We start from the raw sequence: 22,746 nt of genomic DNA on the forward strand, positions 1-22,746 counted from the left end.
TTTGAAAATCTATCAGCGTAATTCACTGTAATAACAAACTAAAAACATAAAATGTGGTTTTTCAAAAGCTAGAGAAAAAAGCATTTGACAAAACCACAACGTCCATTTCTGTTAAAAAACAAAAACAAAAAACTCTCCAGCAAACTGGAAATAGAAGTTCCTCAACCTGAGAAAGGATCTCAGTAAGAAGCCTGCGGCAGATATGCTTAATGGTGAAAAGCTGAACGCTTTTGCTATAAGATCGAGAATAAGATAAGATGTCCACTCTTACCACTTCTATTCAACGTGGTATTAAGGCTCTGCTGCTGCTGCTAACTCACTTCAGTCGTGTCCGACTCTGTGTGACCCCATAGACGGCAGCCACCAGGGTCCCCGTCCCTGGGGTTCTCCAGGCAAGAACAAGGCTCTAGTCAGCAGAATTAGGCAAAAAACAGAAATACAAGGCACCCTCATAGGCTAAACATAAACCCTAAAACATGAAACTTCTGGAAGAAAATCTAGAAGAAAACTTTTATAACCTTGGGTTAAGCAAAATTTTCTTAGACACACCACCAGAAAAAATTGATAAGTAGAGCTTTATCCAAATTAAACACTTCTGCTCTTGCAAACATACTGTTAATAGAATGAAAAGAAAAGGCCCAGACTGGGCGAGATATTTGCATAGCATGTATCTGATAAAGAGCTTTTACCCAGAAGAGGTAAAGAGCTCTCAAAACTCAATAATGAAAAATGAACGACCGATTTTTAAAAAGGACAGGGACTTCCCTGGTGGTTCAGTGGCTAAAGACTCTGAGCTCCTAAGGTAGAGTGCCTGGGTTCGATCCCTGTTCAGAGAACTAGATCCTGCAGGCTGCAACTAGGACCCACCTCAGCCAAATAAATAAAAATAAATATTTTAAAAGTGGATAAAAGATTTCAACAGATATTTCACCAAACAAGACACATGGGTGGCAATTAAGTACATAAAAAGATACTCAGCATCAACAGTCATTTGGAAAATGCAACTTCAAACATGATACTCTACCCCTACACACCCATTATAATGACTAGAAGTAAAGAGACCAGCTGCACCAAGTGTTGGTGAGGAAGTGAAGGAACTGGACCCTCTGTATTGCTGGTGGCAGCATAAAGTAGTGCAATGACTTTGGAGAACAGATTATGGCGGTTTCTTAAAAAGTTAAATATGCTATATAAAAATACACATAGATAAATATACACACGTGAACAATACTTGAAAAGTTAAACCCGCAGGCTTAGAGCACCAGGAGAGCAGGACCGGACCCTAGGCAGAGGCGCAACTGGACATGAGAGAATCTGTCAACCTGCGGGTAGCTCAGAGCCAGGTTTTGAGCTTATTTGACGTGGGTCACCCTCTTTAGAAAAAAAGAATTGAAAAAATGAGAAATTCCGGTTATACACAAACCTGAGTATTCATTTAGGACAAGCAAGTAACCACAACAAACTCTTGGAGCCGTCAATCTCCAGCTCCTTTTCTGAGTTATTTTGGGACGTCTCTCCAGAAACGCATACCTAGGAAAGCTTCCTGGCGGCACCTCGCTTCCCGTCCCCACGCTCAGCCAGCCCTGCCTCATAGTCCATGTTGCGTTGAGTCCTAAAGATGCAGAGCCATCCCCTGCTCGGTGGCGGCGCCCTTGCCTTGTGAATGGCCACACAGCTGCCCCAGCCTTGCCTACAGTCTTTGTTTTCCTTTGGCCCTCGCTGTCTCTTGGGCTCCAGGCTCTGCTGTCTCTGCTGCAAGCTCCCTTCCTCCCCGCCTCTGCATTGCTGCCTGGGCCCAAAGGAGTCAGACTCCTGTGTGTGTCCTGAAGGGCTCAGGAGGCATCCGAGGACCCTGGCCCACCACTCTGCTGAGCTTTAGGCTCCACAGGCCCCTTCGGCCTGCTGGCCCATCACCCCGCCTCCAGGCCTCCCGTGCGGTGTCGCCTCAGCAAGCATGCATCTCATCCCAGGCTCCAGCCCTCAGAGCAGCCCCCTCCGTTTCCCCAGTCCTCAGCGGCCTTGCTCTGGCCACTGTCAGCCCGGCCCCAGCGGGCTGCCTCACTCATGGGGAAACGACAGGAGCATGGGCTGGATCAGAGCCCAGAGCTCAGGACTTTGAATCCCAGGCTCTGCCATATATTCAGTTCAGTTCTGTTCAGTCGCTCAGTCGTGTCCGACTCTGCGACCCCATGAACTGCAGCACGCCAGGCCTCCCTGTCCATCACCAACTCCTGGAGCCTGCTCAAACTCATGTCCATTGAGTCAGTGATGCCATCCAACCATCTCATCCTCTGTTGTCCCCTTCTCCTCCCACCTTCAATCTTTCCCAGCATCAGGGTCTTTTCAAATGAGTCAGTTTTTCGCATCAGGTGGCCAAAGTATTGGAGCTTCTGCTTCAGCATCAGTCCTTCCAATGACTACTCAGGATTGATCTCCTTTAGGATGGACTGGTTGGGCTATGTATTAGCTGTGTGAATTCAGACAAGTCCCGTAGTCACTCTGTGCGTCAGTTTCCTTGCCTGTCAAATGAAGATAGTAACAGTACCTCACTCAGGGTCATTGTGAAGATTAAAGAATCCTAGAAGGACAGATGTGTGTCGGCTTTGTTCGTCAGGAGAGTCATATATGCTCTGGTTCACTTACTCTCCTGTCTGGTTTCTATCACTGGGCTGCGGGTTCCAGAAAGGAATAGCCTGGGCCTCACAGCTCTCCTGTCATCCCACTCCCTTGGGAACAGGGATGTCTGGGACTCACCCTATCAGCAGATAAACCCACTTAGGGTCTGAGGTTCTGGGACCTTAGCAAGTAATGGTGAGTTATATGTTATGGGATGGGCCATAAAGATAAGATTATTCTTGAAAATCCCTTAAATTGCCTATTCTTTATAGACCTCAGTTCAGTATAAATTGTTTTAGGTATATCTCCAAATTAATTCATTTGCACATGAAAACTCAAGGACCTCTGGAGCTACTGTAGAAAAAGTCAATTCATCAAAAACTGTCTGGGCATTCCTATCTTTCTGCCTTTGGATAATAATCCAGTGTCCAGCTGTGAGTGGGGACAGGTGGAGAATTCTGGAGTATTTGCTCCATCCTGGTTTAATACCATCTCAGTAACTTAAAAAAAATTTTTTTTTTTTGTCTGCACTGCACGGCTTGCAGGATGTTATCTCTCTTAATGGGAATTGAACCCAGGGTCCCGTCAATGAAAATGCAAAATTCTAACCACTGGACCGCCAGAGAATTCCCTCTGTAACTTTAATACATGTGAAGAATCAGACCTTGTTTTCAGGGATGGAAGAGCAGGCTGTGATGTCAGAGCCCATGTTAAAAGCACATAGTGACATTTAGCTGGGTTTAAAGATGTGTAAATGTAAAATTGATTTAAACAAAATACATACTGAAGCTCCTCTGGTGTCTGAACTTCTCTGAGCTGCTGTCAAATCTGCATGCTTTTTCCTAATAGTACCCCAGGATGATTTTAATAATAGGGAAAAATAACCAAGAAGGCTAAGGGAGAAACCCAAGAGGGCCCCAAAGACAGATATACGAGGTGTGGAGATGTGCAAATATAGAACCAGAAAGCACAGCTGTTGCTGAATGGTTTTTGGAGAGACAGCTGTCTCACCCCCAGGGAATGAAAGCCAGCTGGTGTTGGGCCAGAGAGAGCCCTGTCGGGGGGCACCCCGTGTCTGCCCGGGAGCCTGCAGTGAGCCTGTTCTCTCTGTCTTGCAGGTGGTGCCGGGGAGCGGGAGAAGGTGCCGGCCAACCCCGAGGCGCTCCTGCTCATGGCCAGCTCCCAGCGGGACATGGAAGACTGGGTGCAGGCCATCCGCCGGGTCATCTGGGCCCCGTTTGGCCGAGGTACTGCCCGTAGCACGCATGCTCACCCTCTAGAACCCTTGCCTTCAGGTAATCACGCCCCTCTGCCCCACACCGAGCCTGCAAGATCCCTCTCTCTCGGGACTTGCTGGCTGAGTCCCATGCTTCCTGTGGCAGCGGACAGGCAGTGGTGTCCTTTTCTGCTGCCAGCCCTCAGGAGTCACCCCTTGGTGGACCAAGCAGGTCCTAGCAGGGGAGACTTGGGCCACTTTTCAAAAACGTGCCTTCTCTGACCCTAAGGTCCCGTGGTTTGTGTGTACTTGCCTCTGTGTCCAGACCCTTGCTGAGTGTTGCGTGTGTCTAAGGCCAGAAGTAGGCACTCAGGGCCATATTGGATGGTGAGGTACCAAGTCCTTCCCTCTGCTGCGACTTGTGGCCCCTGCATGGCCCACACAGCCCTGGACCTGACCTGAAAACAAAAGTTACCATTTACTCACCTGCTCCTTTATGCTACACTTTTATTGGGTGCCTGCAATGTATGGCGGAGAAGGCAATGGCATCCCACTCCAGTCCTCTTGCCTGGAAACTCCCATGGACGGAGGAGCCTGGTAGGCTGCAGTCCATGGGGTCACTGAGTCAGACACAACCGAGCAACTTCACTTTCACTTTTCACTTTCATGCATTGGAGAAGGAAATGGCAACCCACTCCAGTGTTCTTGCCTGGAGACTCCCAGGGACGGGGGAGCCCAGTGGGCTGCTGTCTGTGGGGTTGCACAGAGTCGGACACGACTGAAGCGACTCAGCAGCAGCAGCAGCAGCAGCAGCGATGTATGGAGTGGTATTCCAGGTGCTAAGAATTAAACCAGAGGATGCCTCTCCCCTCCCCTCCCCCTTCCCTTGTCCTGGGAGAGACAGACGATCGGCAAGGAAAGGTGACTCATGGTGTCCCCTGGGGAGAAATGGAGGGAGCCAAGCAGAGCCACATGGGAGGACAGGGGGTGCTATGCCAAGTGTTGTTTATAAAGCCAACTTAGTGAAGTCACTGGCAACACCGCGGATATGGAAGAGAGATGCAGGCAGAGGGGCCAGTGAGTGCACAGCGTTGGGGAGGGCCATGGAGACACGAGGACTCTCAGGAGGACCAGAGGGTCTGAGGAGTGAGAATGGGAAGATGGAGGACCCGAAGCCGTGGGGATATAGTGCGGATTTCAGATTTCCTTCTAAATTGATGGGACACCAGGGAGAGCTCTGAACAGGAGACAGACACTATTTTTGACTTATAAGAGCCCTCTGGCTGCCTTGTGAGGGGTGGGCCATAGACAGACAAGGCTGAGATTCGTCTGACAAGGATGCAGGGCCTGGGCATGAGTGGGAATGGAGGAGACATGGAGAATGGTCAGCTGAGACTTGTCCTGAGGATGCGGCTGCAGGGCCTGCTGCAGGTATGGACTAGGCGCACAGAAAGCAGTGGTGATGCCCAGCTGTGCAGGTGCTGTCTCTGTAGGCTGCTGTCCCTGTGCAGTCATCACGGGAAGGGTTTTTAGGAAGGATCACCATGTCGGCTGGGCTGGGGCCACCAACTTGCCACTGAGTATGGAGACAGGACCGGCCGTGTCCTCACCACACGAGCCGTCAGCATCCTCTCTCACCCTCTCTCTCCACGTTGCAGAGTATTTGATTGATGTACCATCCAGGCCGGGGCAGAAGCTCGCCTTTGGGGGCTTCCTAAGTGGCCCCGGGTTCAATCCCTGGTTTGGGAAGATCCCCTAGAGAAGGAAATGGCAATCCACTCCAGCACTATTGCCTGGAAAACCACATGGACAGAGGAGCCTGGTAGGATAGAGTCCATGGGGTCGCAAAGAGTCGGACACGACTGAGCAACTTCACTTTCACTCTCACTTAAGTGGCCCCACCTTGTTAGCCACGGCCTCCCTGCCCCCTGGTGATCATGGTGCCTTTGACCCACAGCCCCAGTTTAGTGGCCTGGGAATACTCAAGCCCACTGAGGAACTTCTGCAGCCTCTGCAGGCTCCTTTTGGTGCAAGGTAGTTGAAAGTGACCCAGTGGAGGAGAATAGAACCCAGAGAAGATGTCTATGTGGCTGGACTTTCAGGTGGCACCTTTGAGCACTAGGGAAAGGAGGTCGTCACCATGATCTTGGGCAGCAAGAGGCTCTTTGAATGAGTCACAGAAAGCACCACGAGTTTAGCGGCAGTGCAGTGGAGAAAGAGACGATTCGTTCTTACAACAGAAAACTCTGCAGCAGTGAGAATGAATGAACTACAGCTCCAGCCAACAGTATGCATGAACCCTAAAAACATACAGTGAGACTAGGGCAGGAATCCCATCTATATAAAGTCAAAAATAGCGCAAAAAGATGGAACTTCCCTGGCAATCCAGAGCTTCCACGCAGGTTCAATCCCTGCTTGGGGAACTAAGATCCCACATGCCTTGGGGCATAATAAAAATAAAAATTTTTAGAAAATAGGGCAGAGGGAAACTATACTATTTATGGCCAAATATTAGGCAGCAAAAAATATAAAGTAAAACAAAGAGATGAATGCCGTACAGTCAAGATGGCAGGTCTAGTTACACAGGGGTGCATTTTTAGTACTATGCATCTCTGTGGCTATGTGCTTTAAATACTTTTTGAATGTCTGCATATTTCACTATTTTAAGAATACTGGAGTGGGTTACCATTTCCTTCTCCAGGGGATCTTCCCGACCCAGGTATTGAACCGGGGTCTCCGGTATCGGAGGCACATGCTTTAACCTCTGAGCCACCAGGGAAGCCTATATTAAAATATCAAAAACTAAATAGAACAAAGAAAGGAGAGAAACTGAAGGTCAAAGAGGCTAAATAATTTGCCCAAGATGACAGAGCTAGTCGGGAGCAGAACTGAGAAAGCTGTTCTGACCTCTAAAGCTGTGCTTTGTCTCAGCCCATCAGGGCCCTGTCACATCACACAGGGCCTACCTGTACTCAGGGTGTGTTGACTCCCGGTACACATGTGCTCGTCTGCCTGTCTCTGTGCTTGCCTAATGGGGACCATTTGTAGAATCCCACATAGAATCCAGATTTGCCCCACCCCCAGCCTTCTTCCCCCAGCATTTACAGACTTCTCAGGCAGTGCGCTGTGTGCCGAAGAACTCACAAGAATTTAAACAGGAACCGCCATCAAAGGTGTTTATCTCCTTTCGACCAGAAGTATAGAGGAAACGCAGAAATCCCAGGGGTTAGCGGTGACAGACATGTCCAGGCAAGTGTGGGCTCTCAAAGGGGGGGCTTCATCCGCCTCTGCAGGTTTCCTGGCAAAGCTGTTATTAGCCTGGGTTCCCCTGCAAAGGAGGCTTAGGGGATCAGCCCTTCTTTCACTGTTTAATAACGGAGGCTGTGAACCCTTTCAAGCATGTTTGTTCTGGCAGAAAGCGACCACCTCTGACAGGCACAAATGGGCAACATGCCTACTGCAGGCAGGGGAGAGCCTGGCTGCCCCAGAGAGAAAACGGGGCTGGCCAGTGGGTCAGGGGAGCTGGTTACTGCTGATGGCCTGCCTCTTGTCTGGGCATTCATTCATTGAACCAGCCAGTCATTTATTGGAGGACATGTCCTAGGGGCTGGAGTCACAGCAATGAGTAGGACAGACAAGGTCCCTGCCCTTGTGGAGCACACGTTCCAGGAAAGAAGACAGACAGCAAACTGGTTGGGATGGGGAGGGCAAGTGGGAGGGATGGAGGGTTCGGTGTACAGTGACGTTTGACTAAGGGAGATGAAAGCGTGATTACACACACATCTGGGCAGAGAGTTTTGAAAGCAGAGGCAGGGGTGTCCATGTTGGAAGAGCAGTAAGGAAGTCAGTAGGACTAGAGCAAGCTGTGAAGGGGGAGAGGGGAGGCAGGGGCTGGCACATCAGGAGGGCCTCGCACAGCGATGACCCTGGCGAGCCGGTATCATTGGCTGGTCTCGAACAGAGCAGTGGCCGAGTCTGACTCAGGTTCCAACAGGATCCCTCCGGCTGCTGTGTTGAGAACGGATGAAAGAAGCAAAGACAGAAGCAGGGAGACCAGTTAGGAGCTCATTGTACAGTCATGCAGGTGAGAGATGATGGTGGCTTGGCTCCAGATGGCACTGGTGATGAGGAATACTGGAGTTCTTGATACAGTTTAAAGGTAGAGCCGATAGAACTTCCCTTACTGGAAAGGGTGAAGGTGTAAGAGAATGAGAGAAGTCAAGGGTAATTCCAAGGTGTTTTGATCTAAGCCAGCTGGAAGGATGGATTAGTCATTAACTGAGACAAGAGAGAAAAGAGAAAGTGCAGTTGTTTGGAAGGAAAATAGAGAGTTCACTTTGGACTTAGTCTGGGGTACCTGTTAGAAGCTCAAGTTTAGGTATCAAGTAGGCAGTTTGACTCAATAGCAATAACCTCAGAAATGCAGATGACACTGCCCTTATGGCAGAAAGTGAAGAGGAACTAAAAAGCCTCTTGAGGAAAGTGAAAGAGGAGAGTGAAAAAGTTGGCTTAAAGCTCAACATTCAGAAAACGAAGATCATGGCATCTGGTCCCATCACTTCATGGGAAATAGATGGGGAAACAGTGTAAACAGTGTCAGACTTAATTTTGGGGGGCTCCAAAATCACTGCAGATGGTGATTGCAGCCATGAAATTAAAAGGTGCTTACTCCTTGGAAGGAAAGTTATGACCAACCTAGATAGCATATTGAAAAGCAAAGATATTACTTTGCCAACAAAGGTCCATCTAGTCAAGGCTATGGTTTCCAGTGGTCATGTATGGATGTGAGAGTTGGACTGTGAAGAAGGCTGAGCGCCGAAGAATTGATGCTTTTGAACTGTGGTGCTAGAGAACACTCTTGAGAGTCCCTTGGACTGCAAGGAGATCCAACCAGTCCATTCTAAAGGAGATCAGTCCTGGGGGTTCTTTGGAAGGAATGATGCTAAAGCTGAAACTCCAATACTTTGGCCACCTCATGCGAAGAGTTGACTCATTGGTAAAGACTCTGATGCTGGGAGGGATTGGGGGCAGAAGGAGAAGGGGATGACAGAGGATGAGATGGCTGGATGGCATCACCGACTCGACGGACATGAGTTTGAGTGAACGCCGGGAGTTGGTGAGGGACAGGGAGGCCTGGCATGCTGCAATTCATGGGGTCACAAAGAGTCGGACACAACTGAGCGACTGAACTGACTGAACTGAACTGAGGCAGTCTGATAGTTACGGCTAGAGGCCAGAAGAGAGCACTGGGTTGGAAAGGGAATTGGGAGCCACTGACACATAGATGGGGTTTTGAAGCCACGAGTCTGGATGAGACGTCACGAAGCTAGTGAAGAGGCAGCAGAGGACCTGGGCTGAGCCCTGAGCTGCCCTCAAGTAGGAGGACAGGAAGCAGAGGAGGGGCCAGCACGGGGGCTGAGGAGAGCCAGGGGTGACCGTGGCTCCTGAGCTGAGTGGAGAGACCACCTAAGGAGAAAGCGTCTATGAGCTGCTGATGGACCGACCAGGAGAGAACGGGCGGTGCGTACAGTGCACTGGTGACTGGATGAGGGTGGTTTTGGTGGAATCCTGGGGGTAAAGCCAGATGATAGTGGGCATGAGAAAGGATGAGAGGAGGGGAAGTGAAGTGTGAGCATAGCCAGCGCTTTCAAGAAGTTTGCTGTAAAGGGAAACAGAGAAATGGGCCGGTAGCTGAAGTGGGGAGTCAGGCAAAGAGAGAGTTTTATTTTTTTAAGTTGGGAGACAAAACAGCAATGATGGTGCAAGTGAGGGAGAGAAGAATTGCTGGAGTACCAATATCTTGTGGATATAAATGGAAAATTCCTCAACAAAATACAAAAGTAATTGAATCCAGCCATTTATAAAAGGGTTCCACATGATGACCAACGAGATTTATCGTAGGAATGCAGAGTGGCTGAACGTCTGAAAACTAACTAACGTGATGCATCAGTAGAATAAAGGACAACAACCACATGATCATCTCAACTCAAAAAAGGCATTTGACAAAATCTGGAGAAGGCAATGGCGACCCACTCCAGCACTCTTGCATGGAGGGCCCCATGGACGGAGGAGACTGGTAGGCTGCAGTCCATGAGGTTGCGAAGAGTCGGACACAACTGAGTGACTTCACTTTCACTTTTCACTTTGATGCATTGGAGAAGGAAATGGCAACCGACTCCAGTGTTCTTGCCTGGAGAATCCCAGGGATGGAGGAACCTGGTGGGCTGCGGTCTATGGGGTTGCATAGAGTTGGACACGACTAAAGCGAGTTAGCAGCAGCACCATTTTATGATAAATACACTCAACTGTCTAGAGACAGAAAGGAATTTTCTCAACCTGCTAAAGGGCATCTATAAAAAACTTGCAGATAACATCGTGCTTAATGGAGAGAGCTGGATGCTTTTCAGGAACAAGACAGGATTCTTGCTTTTACCACTTCTGTTCAACATTGTACTAGACATTCAAGCTGAGCACTTAGGCAAGAAAATGAAATAAAATGCATCCAGATTAGGAAGGAGAAACAAGTAACCTATCTGCAGATGGCATAATCTCATATATAGAAAAGCTTAAGAAACCTATTTTAGATCTAATAAAAAATTCAGCAAGATTGTGAGATACAAGGTCAAGTAAGCTGTATTTCTATACAGTTGCACTGAGGAAACTGCAAATGAAACTAAGAAAACTTCATTTATAATAGCATCCAAAAGACAAAATACTAAGGAATAAATTTAACAAATAAGAAGTACAAAACTTAGTACTCTGAAAATGACATTCTTGAAAGAAATTGAAGACCTAAATAAAGGGAAAGGTGGCCCACGTTCATGGATCAGAAGACTTGCCAGTGTGAAGAGGGCCCCACTCCCCGGTGAGTCTCTGGACGCCCAGGCCCAGCTCTAGCAACATGGCCCCCCAAGAGGCCGTTGGGCAGTACCTCCCAGCTAGCTCTCTGTAAAAGGGGAGCGAAAGGAGTCATGGAGTACCAGAGTCACTCAGCATCTGGTGAGTGCTCGTGGGTGAGTCCTGTCTTGCCTGGGATCTGGAGAGACCCAGCAAGTGCTTGAAAGTGTGTCTTGTGTGCATAGGAAAGTGCTTATTAGCAAAGCCTTTTGCGCTGCAGTATTGAAGGAGGCTGAGTGAGCACAGGTCTTGGCATCAGGCTGTGGTCTGCATGTGACCTGGCTCTGCCCTTTGCTTTCTGTGTGACCCTGGGCATGCCACTTATTCTCTCTGTATTCTTGTTTGCAAAATGGGGAAAAGAACATCTTCTTTGCAGAATTGTCATGAGAATTAAGAGAGAAAATGGATACAAAGTGCCCGGCAGTCTCAGTACTGAATAGTTCTGTTTTTTCAACAAAGAGTATCTGCCACGTGCAGGCCAGGCACCCAGCAGGTATGCTTTCCAGTGCGTAGGACAATTGTTCTCATTGGAACCACGCAGGAGAAGGCTTGTAAAGTGAGACTGAGAGTTGGGAACCTGTTTCTAAGTCGCTAGAATTTGTTTCAAACAAGTTCGCAGGTGATGCTGATGCTGCTGGTCTAGGGCCCACATTTTGAGAACTACTGTGTAAGAAGGTGGTGAGTGTTACGGTAAGAAAAAATAGAGCCGTTTGGCCGCCTGACCTGAAGAACCGACTCATTGAAAAAGACCCTGATGCTGGGAAAGATTGAAGGCAGGAGGAGAAGGGGACGACAGAGGATGAGATGGTTGGATGGCATCACCGACTCAATGGACATGAGTTTGAGCAAGCTCCAGGAGATGATGAAGGACAGGAAGCCTGGTGTGCTGCAGTCCGTGAGGTCACAAAGAGCCAGACATGACTGAGCGCCTGAACAACAACAAAGCACAATGGTGAGCGTGGCCCTCCCGAGAGAGGGACGCCCAGAGCCTTGAAGAGGTTGTGAAAGTGAGCCAGGAGGATGGAGGGCGGGTGTGTGTCAGACCCGGAAAGCAGCAGCGAGTGCTGATGTGCTCTTGAACCCATGCTTAGGCAGGTGGGCTGAAGGACTGAGGGACAGGGAGGATGAAAGGAGCCTGATGGCAGAGGAAGGACGTGATCCGAAAAACAGTTAAAGGGCAGCCTGATTGCTGACAACAGGGGGTCAGGGGGAAGCCAGGGGTCTCCTTGCAGTAAAGTAGGCAGTAAGCAAGAGTACTTCCCCTATGGTGGTGGTGGTGAAGGGGAACAGATTCCAAATCTGTTTTGAAAACAGGACCTACAAGATCTCCTGGATGTGGGTTTGAGAGAGAAAGAGCAGTGAGGGTGAACACCCAGGGGTCTGATCAAGCGGCAAGAAAGAACTGAAATTAAGCAAGAGAGGAAGACAGCCCAGAGCAGGTTTGGGACAACGCAGCAAGACCGCAGCTCCATCTGGGCACAGGGGAGTTTGCAGTGCCTCCTAGTCATTACAGTACTGCCCACTGCAGGCACCCTGAATGGGCAGTTGGATGCAGGAGTCTGAGGACCAGGGTTCGCAGCTCAGTAACTAGGAGCGTAGTAACCATCCCCCCTACCCAGCGGGCAGTGCCAAGCAAAGCCCAGAAACTGTCTCAGCCTTACAGGCTGCAGCACAGAGCAGCGGTCCTGGCACCGGGAGCCTGGCCTGGGAACGGTGTCCCTGCCTAGGGTGACAGCCCCATACTGAGGAGGGGCACGAGGGGCCGGCAGCAGGCCTGCCGTGGCCCTCAGACCTGTGCTGCCCATGCCGGCCTCACCCTGATGTGTATGTGACTCTCACAGGCCTATGCAGGCTTTCCCCGGCCCCTCCCCCCAGAGCTGACAGTCCTGTCCTAGATTCCTCAGCAATCATGGAGGGAAGGAGGGGACAAAGGCAGCTCCCAGAGGCCACGGGGCAGGCCACTTGACATGGAGAAAATCCAGCCTCAGGACAACTTGGAGAGACACAAAGCATCCTTGTTAGGCCAGCTGGTTGTGGTCATTATTTGCTGGAATGATATCTCCAAATGGAAGCCCTCAAGGCACAGACTGAAGATGAAAGGTCACTGGCCCCAGCCCAGGCTGGCAGTGGTGGAGCCCTCAGCCCAGCCCTACTTACTCCAGATCCCAGCTCTCCTGGAGTTTCAGGAAGAAAACATCTTATCTCCATTTCCACTGAATGTTAACCCACCAAACCAGTGGGCCTGGGCCTTTCCTGGCAGCCTTTCCAAAAGGAGAAAGATGCGGCTGTTGGTGACCAGGACTGGGCTTCAGTCACTGCACCAGCAGACGGGGGCACTTGAGCCTGATTCTGGCACCCGGGCCCATTCTGGTGGGCCCTGAAGGGCCACATGTCGAGTGGAAGAGGAATCACACCCCGGCCTTGAACCCATCCAGCCCCAAGCTCACAGAGGCCAGATCAGTCCTCTCACAAGTATAAGGGTCAGTACACAGCACCCTTTGGCCTCCTTCTCCTGCAGCCCTCAAGGCTTCTCACCTGGAGTGCCCCGGGAGTCTGCAATCTTAGATCCCCACAGGGGAAATAGTCCCCAACCGCAGACCCCACTGATCTGCAGCCAAGGAGCCTGGGGCGGTTTACCAGGGGAACAAGGAGGAGCTGCTGCCTTATCTTGGGAGAGCCTGGCAAGCCAGCGAGGGTGATTTATGTTAACCCACCAAACCAGTGGGCCTGCGACTTTCCTGGCAGCCTTTCCAAAAGGAGAAAGATGCGGCTGTTGCTGACCTGGGGCTGCTCACCACTGCTTCCTGTGATACTCAGGATGCTAACTGCTCAACTAACTGCCCTTTGCCCACCTTGCTGGCTCACTGAGTCCTCCTTCCCTCCAAGCAACTGTGGTGGAAATGCCCCTGCAACTGGGCCTGCTTGGTTTCCTGTGTGTGCTGAGAAGAGCTCAGATCCCAGGGCTAGAAAAGAGCTTGTCATGGTCATTGCTAAGCTGAGGCCAGTGAAGGGTGTTGCCAGCAACACTGTGTGATGTCCTGGTGACTGCCAGCCACAAGGGGAGAAGCTGGGCCACTCTCCAGAACAGCTAGTGTTTATTCAACGTGTCCTGGTGGTGGGCTCTGCAACCCTGACTGACCCTCACAGTGGCCCTTTGGAATCAGTCCCACTACAGCCCCTTTTAAGGTGAGGAGCCTGAGCAGCAGGGAGGCTCAAGTAATCTGTCCAGGTCCCAGAGGAGTAAGCAGGGGGCTGGCACTGTAAGCAGGTCTGCTGGGGCTCCGAGCCCTGGGGCTGGGTGCTGGCTCTGGAAGAGCCGGATGCCAGGGCCACTCGGGGTGCCCTGTGGTCGCGTTCAGTGGCTCCCAGTTTCTTCCCAGACAGCCTTGGTCTTCCACGTCAGTCTGAGGAAAGAGGAAGTGATCGTATGCTTGCCATTTGCTACTCTTAACAGGGGTTTATTGCATCAAAATTAGATTATGGAGAGGGACAAGGGCCCAGAGAGGTTCAGCAACTTGCCTTAACAGCACACAGCAGGGTTGAGAGCAGGCGCAGCCGGCCTTCAGGTTGAGCCCACCCAAAGATGCTCTGTTGCCAGGCACCATAGCCTCTGGGTCTGCCTTGTCTTAAACGGGGTGTGGGTACAGGGAGAGGGAGGTAAGACTGAGGACAGAGGTAGCCCCCAAGGACTGGGCCCGGCCCAGAAATGAGAGCCTCCCCAGCTCAAGAGGTCACCGGTCACCTCTTGTTCATGTGAGAGGACAGGACTCCGCCCCCAGCCTCTCAGCTCCCTGGTCCTGGCCCAAGAGGAAAGCTTCATAACTATCTTTGCATACCCACCCCTCACTCCAGGCCTCATGGATAAAAAAAGCCCCCCAAGGTGGCATGGGTGTTGACCTAGCCAGGGTTTATCCTAGAGTTCATTATGGCAGTGCTCACCAGAGTCCAGAGCCTTCTAAATAGGAGGCAGCTGCAGACCTCCAGCCACCTGGGAATGTGGTGGGGGGGGCGGGGGCGGCGGAGGCATAGGGAAGTTAGGTGAAGGGGTTTCCTAGAGATTGGCCAGTCTAACTCTAACCACACAGGTGGGAACACCGGGGCTCAGATAAAAGAAAGCAAGTCAGCACCGGGACCAGTCAGCCTAACTGGTAGGGCCCCCTGCTCCGGGAGCAGGTGCCCCATCTGAGCCCTCAGAGCTTTCTCTTTATATTTTATATTAATTAATTAATTAATTTAGGTGCATCAGGACTTAGTTCTGGCATTTGGGCTTAGTTGCCTCGAGGCATGTGGGATCCTAGTTCCTCGACAAAGGATTGAACCGTCATCCCCTGCATTGAAAGGCAGTCTTAACCACTGGAACACCAGGGAAATCCCTGGACCTCTCTCTAACGTGGACAGAGCTGATCAGACCTTTCGGACTGTGGGCCCTGGGAGCCCCAGGCTCTGGGGGGCAGATTTAGGGCAGGGTATTCCTTGACTTATGGCCCCTGTCCCCATGAATTGCCCTTCCCACCTGCATGTTCGCCTGGACTCTGGGAGGGGAGAACACTGAATGAACCCCTCCCACACATTCCTAGCGCTTGGGAGGACTTCCGCCCGCACCCCCGCGTTAGTGTCAGGACCAGGACTAAGTGGGCGTCGCTGGCCTGGGACACCAAAAACTCCAGTCAAAATGAATATTTTATTGTAATTTTTTAGAATGAAAATTAATGCAAAAAAATCCATTGTGGTAGTTTCCAGTTGCTGCTCTGTCACAAACTTAGCAGTTTAAAATAACACCAATTTATTTCAGATGAGCCCCCACCCCTTCCACCCCCAGGGCTCCCCTAAGCCCCTCCCTTACAGATTTCTTCCCATAGACCCCTGGGGATCTCCATCCTTCTTCTGATGTTTCAGGGCCCCAGCTTTGCTTCTCTGCCCACCTTCCCTCCTGGTGAAGGCTGTGCACCGTGTCGGTGCTCACACTTTACACCCTTGGAGGTGTGGGATTGTGGGCTTTTTTCGCTGGGTTCACAGGCTTTGCAAAGGACAGTACAGGTTTGAATTGAAGATCTGTCACTTACTAGTTGTGTGACCTTACGAAAATTACGTAACTTCTCTGAGCTTCAGCTGTCTCATCTGTAAAATGGGGACATTAATACTCATACCGCTCAGGACTGCACAGGACGCCTAACTTAAGCCCTAAGCACCCTCCGTGGCACTGGGGCGCTGGCCCCTCCGCAGGCCAGAGAGCTGGAGCCCTGAACACCATCTCCTCGGTCGGGCGCCCTGCTATAGATCAGGCTCAGCACTCATCCCGCTGCTTGACCCAAACAGAGTCACCTGCCCTCCCTGAGCCTCCACCTGGAACACCTGCCTTCCATTCTGCTGGGAGCGGAAGCTCCTGAAGCGAGTCCTTTAGGAAGAAGGGGCGGATCGTTGGGAGTTGCTAGTATCCCTAGGGTGCTGTAACATCGAGCGTTAGGAAGAAGCGGGTCAGCAGTCTGAACTCCACGAGTAGCATTTCAGAAACTCGCAGGTCCCGGCCCTCCCTCCCTCGCTCCAGGGTCCGGGCCCGGGGCGGGCGGCGGGCAAGACGCTACCTGCGCGCGTGCCGGGCATTCCTGCCGCGCCGCGCCGCCGCGCCGGAGCGCCATGGGCCTGATGCCGGCCGCGCGGGCCTCCTCAGGGTGCCGCGCCTGCCCGCGGCCGCCCTGCCGCCTGCCCGCCTGCTGCGCGCCGGCCGCCCCAGGTAGCGCGGGAGGGGGGACGGGCGCCCCGCGAAGCCGAGTGGAAGCTGCGTCCCAGGCCGACTGCGCGCTCGGACCCGGGTCCTGCGCCTGTGCCAGGACGGCGTTGAGCCGGCGCGTCGCGGGGCGCCCGGGAGGGAGCGGGGAGACGGGTCGGTTGCGGGAGCGGGCAGGGGGCAGCAGCGGAACCGGTCGCCGGGTTGGGGGAGGGAGCACGCGTGTTGAGGGGCAGAGACAGAGCTGGGACGCTTCCTCCTACCTCTCGCCCGGGTGGTGGGCAGCCCCCGGGCAGGGATGAAGAACCTAGCCTTCCAGGGCACAGAGACTTGCAAAGGATCACCACTATTGAGGGAACCAGGCAGGAATGCCAGCTCTCGGCCACCAACTTAAGTCCACTGCTCAGCCCACGCTTGCCTCTCCAGACTTCAGGAAGTCCCCAGTGCCTGGGGGCTGGTTAACACCAGAAAGGTGGCGGTCACTTCTGCCCTGAAGATGGGCTTGCCCTGGGCAGAACAACCCCCCTAATATGTTAGCCTCTCCTTGTATTTCTCTCCCCTGGCTGATTTCCGCCTGTTGGTTGTTGACACTTGGTTACAGCCCAGCCAATTTGTTACAGCTGTTCAGAGCAGCTTGGAGGCTGCTAAAGGGGGCTTCCCAGGTGGCTCAGTGATAAAGAATCTGCCTGCCAACTCAGGAGACACAAGAGAGGCAGCTTCGATCCCTCGGTTGGCAAGATACCCTGGAGTAGGAAATGACAACCCACTCCAGTAATCTTGCCTGGAAAATTCCATGGACAGAGGAGCCTGGAGGCTACAGTCCGTGCGATCGCAAAGAGTCAGGCACGACTGCGCGCGCACACAGTACCTGGAGGAGGGCAGTGCGCATGGGCAGTGTGGGAGTGACGGAAAGTGGATTCACACACCACGGGCTGCATGCAGGGAGGGTGGCAGGTGTCCTGGGGAGGGGCGCAGAGAACAGGAAGGGTTTGCGAATCTCTGGAGAGAATTTAATAACTATTTTCCTCATTGCGCCTCTCCGCTATATGCCTCTCCCCTTTACTGGAGAGAGCCAGCCTGACGTCTCCACTGGATCAGCTCCAAGAGTGAATCTGGGCTGTCTCCCTTTCCTGCTGGGCTCCCAGGGCAAGCAAAGCCCACCCAGGCCTGGGCTGGCCCTCCGGGGTCAGGAGATGCCCACTTTGATCAAGCACCTGCTTCCATGTGCCCAGTGCATTAGGCTCTTCCACAGTTACTGACAGCCCTGTGACGTGGCAGAGACGGGCTCAGAGATACTGAGGACGTGCCCAAGGTCACCCAGGACAGGGATCTGAGTCAGCTGAGTGCTGGGCCTGTGCCTTCCTGCCCCTGCGTGGGATTCTGGGGAGAGGGGAGTGAGGGCCAGGCTTTGCCAGGGAGCAGCTGGCAGGAGGGGAGGCCCGGCCCAGCTCTGAACCCGTCAGCAGGTTCATCCAGAGGTCCATGCCAGCTTTCTCTCCGGTGGCAGAGCTGATGCTTTGTAAAGAGCGTGGGCTGGGACCTCGAGGAACCCGCACGCTGGCTGGCTGGGTTTCCAGGGATCTGACAGACCTACAGAGCTGGTTCTTGGCAAGGCTCCCCCATGAGACGTGCCAGGAGGACTGAGGAAGTTCAGCACAGCCATCCCAGGCCCTGCCAGGCTCTGCCCAAGAGCCTCTGAGAAGCGGAGTCGTGGGGAAGGTCCCTGGCTGAGGGAGGCCAGGTCTGTAGCCTGAGCGCAGGGTGCCTCCAGCAGGAGGAAGGCGGGAGCAAAGCCCTGGGAGGTGGAGCTGAACCATCCTTTCCCACGGGCCTCCGGGAGCATCTCCCCCTCCAGGGAGATGTGCCCTCAAGGTAAGGGGGCAGCTTGCACCCGAAGCCTGAACAAGGTCTGATGCCAGGCGCCACACTGCCTTGCTGGCAAAGTGGGATCAGCCCCAGGCCTGGTAGTGCCTGGGGGCAGGGTCTTGGGGCCACTCCTAAGGACAAGTGTCATCGTCCCCATTTTATAGATGGAGAAACTGAGGTCTAGGAAAGGAGGCCACTTCTCTCTATACAGTGGCTCAGGATGTGCAGGTGCAGCTTCAGAATCTTCGTCTCTATGGCCTTCAGCCTGGAGCATCGTCGGCCTCTTGTGTTCCCCAACCCTATCACCAGGCTCAGCACTTGGAGGGCCTCTGGGGAAGTCTCGTCATTTCTCAGAGCCCCTGAGCCCTGTATGAGGTCAGTCTAGTGCTCACCAGGGGTCATGGTCCTTGCCAGGACCCGGGACTGCCGTGTTCCCAGCCTCTTCACTCATACTGTCTCACACTCACCCTCCAACCCCCAGGGTCCTCGTCAGACCCCACCTCCCCGCCGCCACCCGGCGCCAGGTCTGCCTTGGGGATTTCTGCCCATGCCTACCCCCAGACCCCGCCCCGCCTTCCTGGCTATCTCTTGCTCATTCTTAGACCCGAGTCTTGATGTCCCCTTCTCCTCTAAATCACCTCTGTTTAGAAGCACCTGGGACCCTGTGGACTTCCCACAGCGATAGCCCTGTTCAGGGGACTGGAAGAGTAGTCTGGAAAGCTTCACCAGGGTTGGGGGCGGTGGTTGAGATGATGTTGAAAGAGGGCTTCGGAGACATGGGAGCTGTGTGACTGCACAAACCGCGGGTCTGGCCATGCAGCAGCTGCCCTGTGCCTGGCCCAGGCTCTTCTGTGCTTCAGAATCTGATGGAGAGGCAGGCAGGCCCTTGTCTATCTGCCTGCCAAGTTTAGATTTTATCCTGGGTGTGGAGGAGGGAGGCAACAAGGGGTTTCAGCAGAGGAGCCTGTGGTAGTGTGTACATGTTTCTAGTCCTCTGGACAGATCTGGGAGCCTCTAAGACCTAGAACAGGGTGGGGCACAAACGCAAGAGTGATGGAAGGATGGATGGACCGGTGGACAGCAGATATCCTCGGAACAGGAAATCGGAGAGCAGAAAGGGCTGGGGCCAAGAGGAGGCTAGATAGATTTACCCAGGCTTTGTGACTCTCTAGAGAGAATTTTAGAGTTCTTTTCCTCAGTGTCTCTCTTCCCTGACTGTGCCCCTTAGTTACCTGTGAGCCAAGGGTGGGAAGCTCAGTGCACGAACTCTGGGTGGGAGAAAATCCTGGGCTATTTGCTCCCTTCCTTCACTCAGCACTCCTTGACCTCCCCTCCAAGCCCAGCACTGGCTTGGAACCAATGGGGGCTGGTTCCCAGTGAGGAACCAGGCAGAGGCAAGCGTCTTCGCATGGTCTGTGATAGAGGGCCAGAGGGGGAGCCCAAGAGCCCTGTGGTCGTGCTGAAGGAAGGATCTGCGACAGCTGATCTCAAGGGCTAGCCAGAATTTTGCACAGAGTCAACAGGGAGACCTCCTCTGCACAGGCCAGGCAGCAGGAGAGCAGACATATTCAAGATGCTTGAGTAGTGGGTAGAGCGGAGGTGAAAGGGACAAAGGGACGGGGCGTATGCCCGCGTGGGGAGGGAGGCAGGAGGCGGGCGCCAAGGCGCAGGGCCAGGCTAGCTCCAGCCCTTCCTGAGGACGCTCTGCTCAAGGGCAGTGGCCCGTGTGTGTTCTGTGCCTGCTTATTTGAGGTCCTAGCCGATGCCTCTGGTCACAGCAGGCCTGACTTCCCATTTCTGAGAGTCAGGGCCCTCTCCTACTTCATTCTGACCCAGTGCCCGGTGGGGAAGTCTGTGCCATGGAAAAGAGGTGAGTGTTTGGCAAAGCTGCAGGAATGGAATGTGGACTGGGTGTGAGGCAGGAGGGGATGGTGGGGACTGTGGAGAATTAGCAGACACACGGGCTATCAGAAGGGCAGAAGGAAAAGAAAGAAAGAAAGTGCTAAGTCATGTCTGGGCCTTGCGATCCCGTGAGCTGTGTAACCTGCTGGGTCCCTCTGTCCGTGCGGTTCTCCAGGCAAGAAGAGTGGAGTAGGAGTGTTTATTAGGGATTCTTACTCCAGTGAGAATACTGCCATTTCCTTCTCCAGAAAGACTGAACTCCATCAGTGTCGCTGGAAATTCTGGCCTGGTACCACCAGATCTGTGGATTCTTTTAAGAGAATTTTTTCCAGACTTTTCATATGAATAAAAAATCTTTTATATGGTCTAGATTTTTTTATATGAATCTTTTCTAAAATATAAAAGTATAAAGTAACAAATTTAAAAATGTTGCAGACATCTGCCCAGCTAAACAGGAACACTGTGGGCCCACGTGGCTCACTGCTGGGCACGCGTGATTGAGCCCTCAGTGTGCCGTAGAAGGAACAGTGTCCTTGTGTCTCCAGACCAGCCTAGGCCTCTCTTGGACTGGGCAGAGGCCGGGACTGTTGGTGGTGGGAACCTCAGTTGCCCCAGGCAGCCCCCATGCCAGTCTTTGGGCAGCATCCGCCCCTGTGTTCAACACTGTTTACAGGCTACACCCCAGTGGGCAAGGGCAGCTGAGCTGTCCAAATCCCAGAAAGCAGATGGTTTTTCCTTTTTTTGAATTTTCCTGTTGCCCAAATGACCACATCCTTGGGAGCTACTGGTGAAGAAAGACAGGACAGACATGGGAATCAAGACTGGTGGGGTATTAGCATGGACATAGGCATCCATGCTCCAGGAAACGTGTGGAGAGCAGCCATGTGGCCTGGGATATTCTCCAGGCCTGGAGCCAGACTGCCTGGGTTCTTTTGTTTCTCTAATTTTTATTTTGTTGGAATATAGTTGATTTATAATGTTGGGTTAGTTTCAGGTGTACAGCAAAGTGATACATAACATACATGTATTCATTCTTTTTTAGATTCTTCCCTCGTATAGGCTATCACAGAACGTTGAGTGGGAGTCCCTGTGCTCTACAGGGGGTCCCTGCTGGTTATTTTAGTGGGTCCCTGCTGGTTATTACAGCAGGTCATTGCTGGTTATTATAGTGTGCGTGTTTTAATCCCAAACGCCTGCTTTATCCTTCACCTCCATGTTCCCCCTTTGGTAACCATTAAGTTTGTTCTCTGTAAGTCTGCTTCTGTTTTGTAAATAAGTTCATTTTTATTTTTGAAACTAGATCCTACATGTGAGTGATACAATACTGACATATAACAACCTCTTTCTGACTTCACTTAGTATGCTAATCTCTAGGTTTATTCACGTTGCTGCAAATGGCATTATTTCATCCGTTTTTGCGGCTGAGTAATAGTCCATGTGCATATGTACCGCATCTCTGTTCGGTCCTCTGCCGATGGGCATTTAGGCTGCTTCTGCATCTTTGCCACTGTGAATAGTGCCGCTGTGAACACTGCAGGGCTTCCCTGGGGGCTCAGACGGTAAAGCGTCTGCCCGCAATGCGGGAGACCCAGGTTCGATCCCTGGGTTGGAAAGATCCCCTGGAGAAGGAAATGGCAACCCACTCCAGAACTCTTGCCTGAAAAATCCCGTGGATGGAGGAGCCTGCTAGGCTACAGCCCATGGGGTCGCAAGGAACCGGGCACGGCTGAGCGACCTTACTTTCACTTTCATGAACACTTTCAGATTGTGTTTTCTCCAGGTATATGGTGAGGAGTGAAATTGTTGGTTCACATGGTGGCTCTGATTTTAGTTTTTTGAGAAACCTACATTCTGGTCTCCATATCACATCTCCAACTTACATCCCGCCAGCAGTGTGGGAGGGCTCCCTTTTCTCCACGTCCTGTCTGCCATTTATCGTTTGTCAACTTCTTGAGAATAGCCATTCTGATGGGTAAGAAGTGATACCTCACTGTAGTTCTGACTTGCATCTCTCTGGAAATTAGTGATGTTGAGCATCTTTTCATGTGCCTTTTGGGCATCTGTATGTCTTCTTTAAAAAAAATACCTATTTAAGTCTTCTCCCTATTCTTTGATTCGATTTTTTTTTTTTTGACATAGAGATGCATGGGCTATTTGTATATTTCTGAGATTAATCCCTTGTCAATCGCTCCATTTGCAAATATTTTCTCCCATTCTGTTTCTTCATTTTGTTTATTTTTTCCTTTGCTGTGCAGAAACTTTTAACGAGGTCCCATTTGTTTATTTGGTCTTTGTTTTCATTACTCGAGGAGGTGAATCATAAAAGGTACTGCTGCAGTTTACCTCAGAGAGTGTTCTGCCTGTGTTTTCCTCTAAGAGCTTTATCATGTTCAGTCTTCCGTTTAGGATTTAGGTCTTTGATCCATTTCAGGTTTATTTCTGTAGGTTGCTTTGTATAGTCATTTTGACAATGTTTATTCTTCCAGTGCTGGTATACCAAGAACACGGTATATCTTTCCATCTC

At 51.9% G+C, this 22,746-nt stretch overlaps 1 protein-coding gene across 2 annotated transcripts in view; it reads left to right on the forward strand.

Annotated features, from left to right (window-relative positions):
• ARHGAP22 (Rho GTPase activating protein 22) overlaps positions 1 to 22,746 on the forward strand; it is a 179,168-nt gene that overhangs the window by 140,167 nt on the left and 16,255 nt on the right. For both annotated transcript variants that reach the window (XM_040242856.1, XM_040242857.1), the window contains one exon: positions 3,735 to 3,863. In XM_040242856.1, the coding sequence (XP_040098790.1) occupies positions 3,735 to 3,863 (129 nt within the window). The remainder of the gene's footprint in view (positions 1 to 3,734; positions 3,864 to 22,746) is intronic.

Source organism: Oryx dammah, unplaced genomic scaffold (assembly GCF_014754425.2).
Source record: "Oryx dammah isolate SB20612 unplaced genomic scaffold, SCBI_Odam_1.1 HiC_scaffold_6, whole genome shotgun sequence".
Lineage (NCBI taxonomy): Eukaryota > Metazoa > Chordata > Mammalia > Artiodactyla > Bovidae > Oryx > Oryx dammah.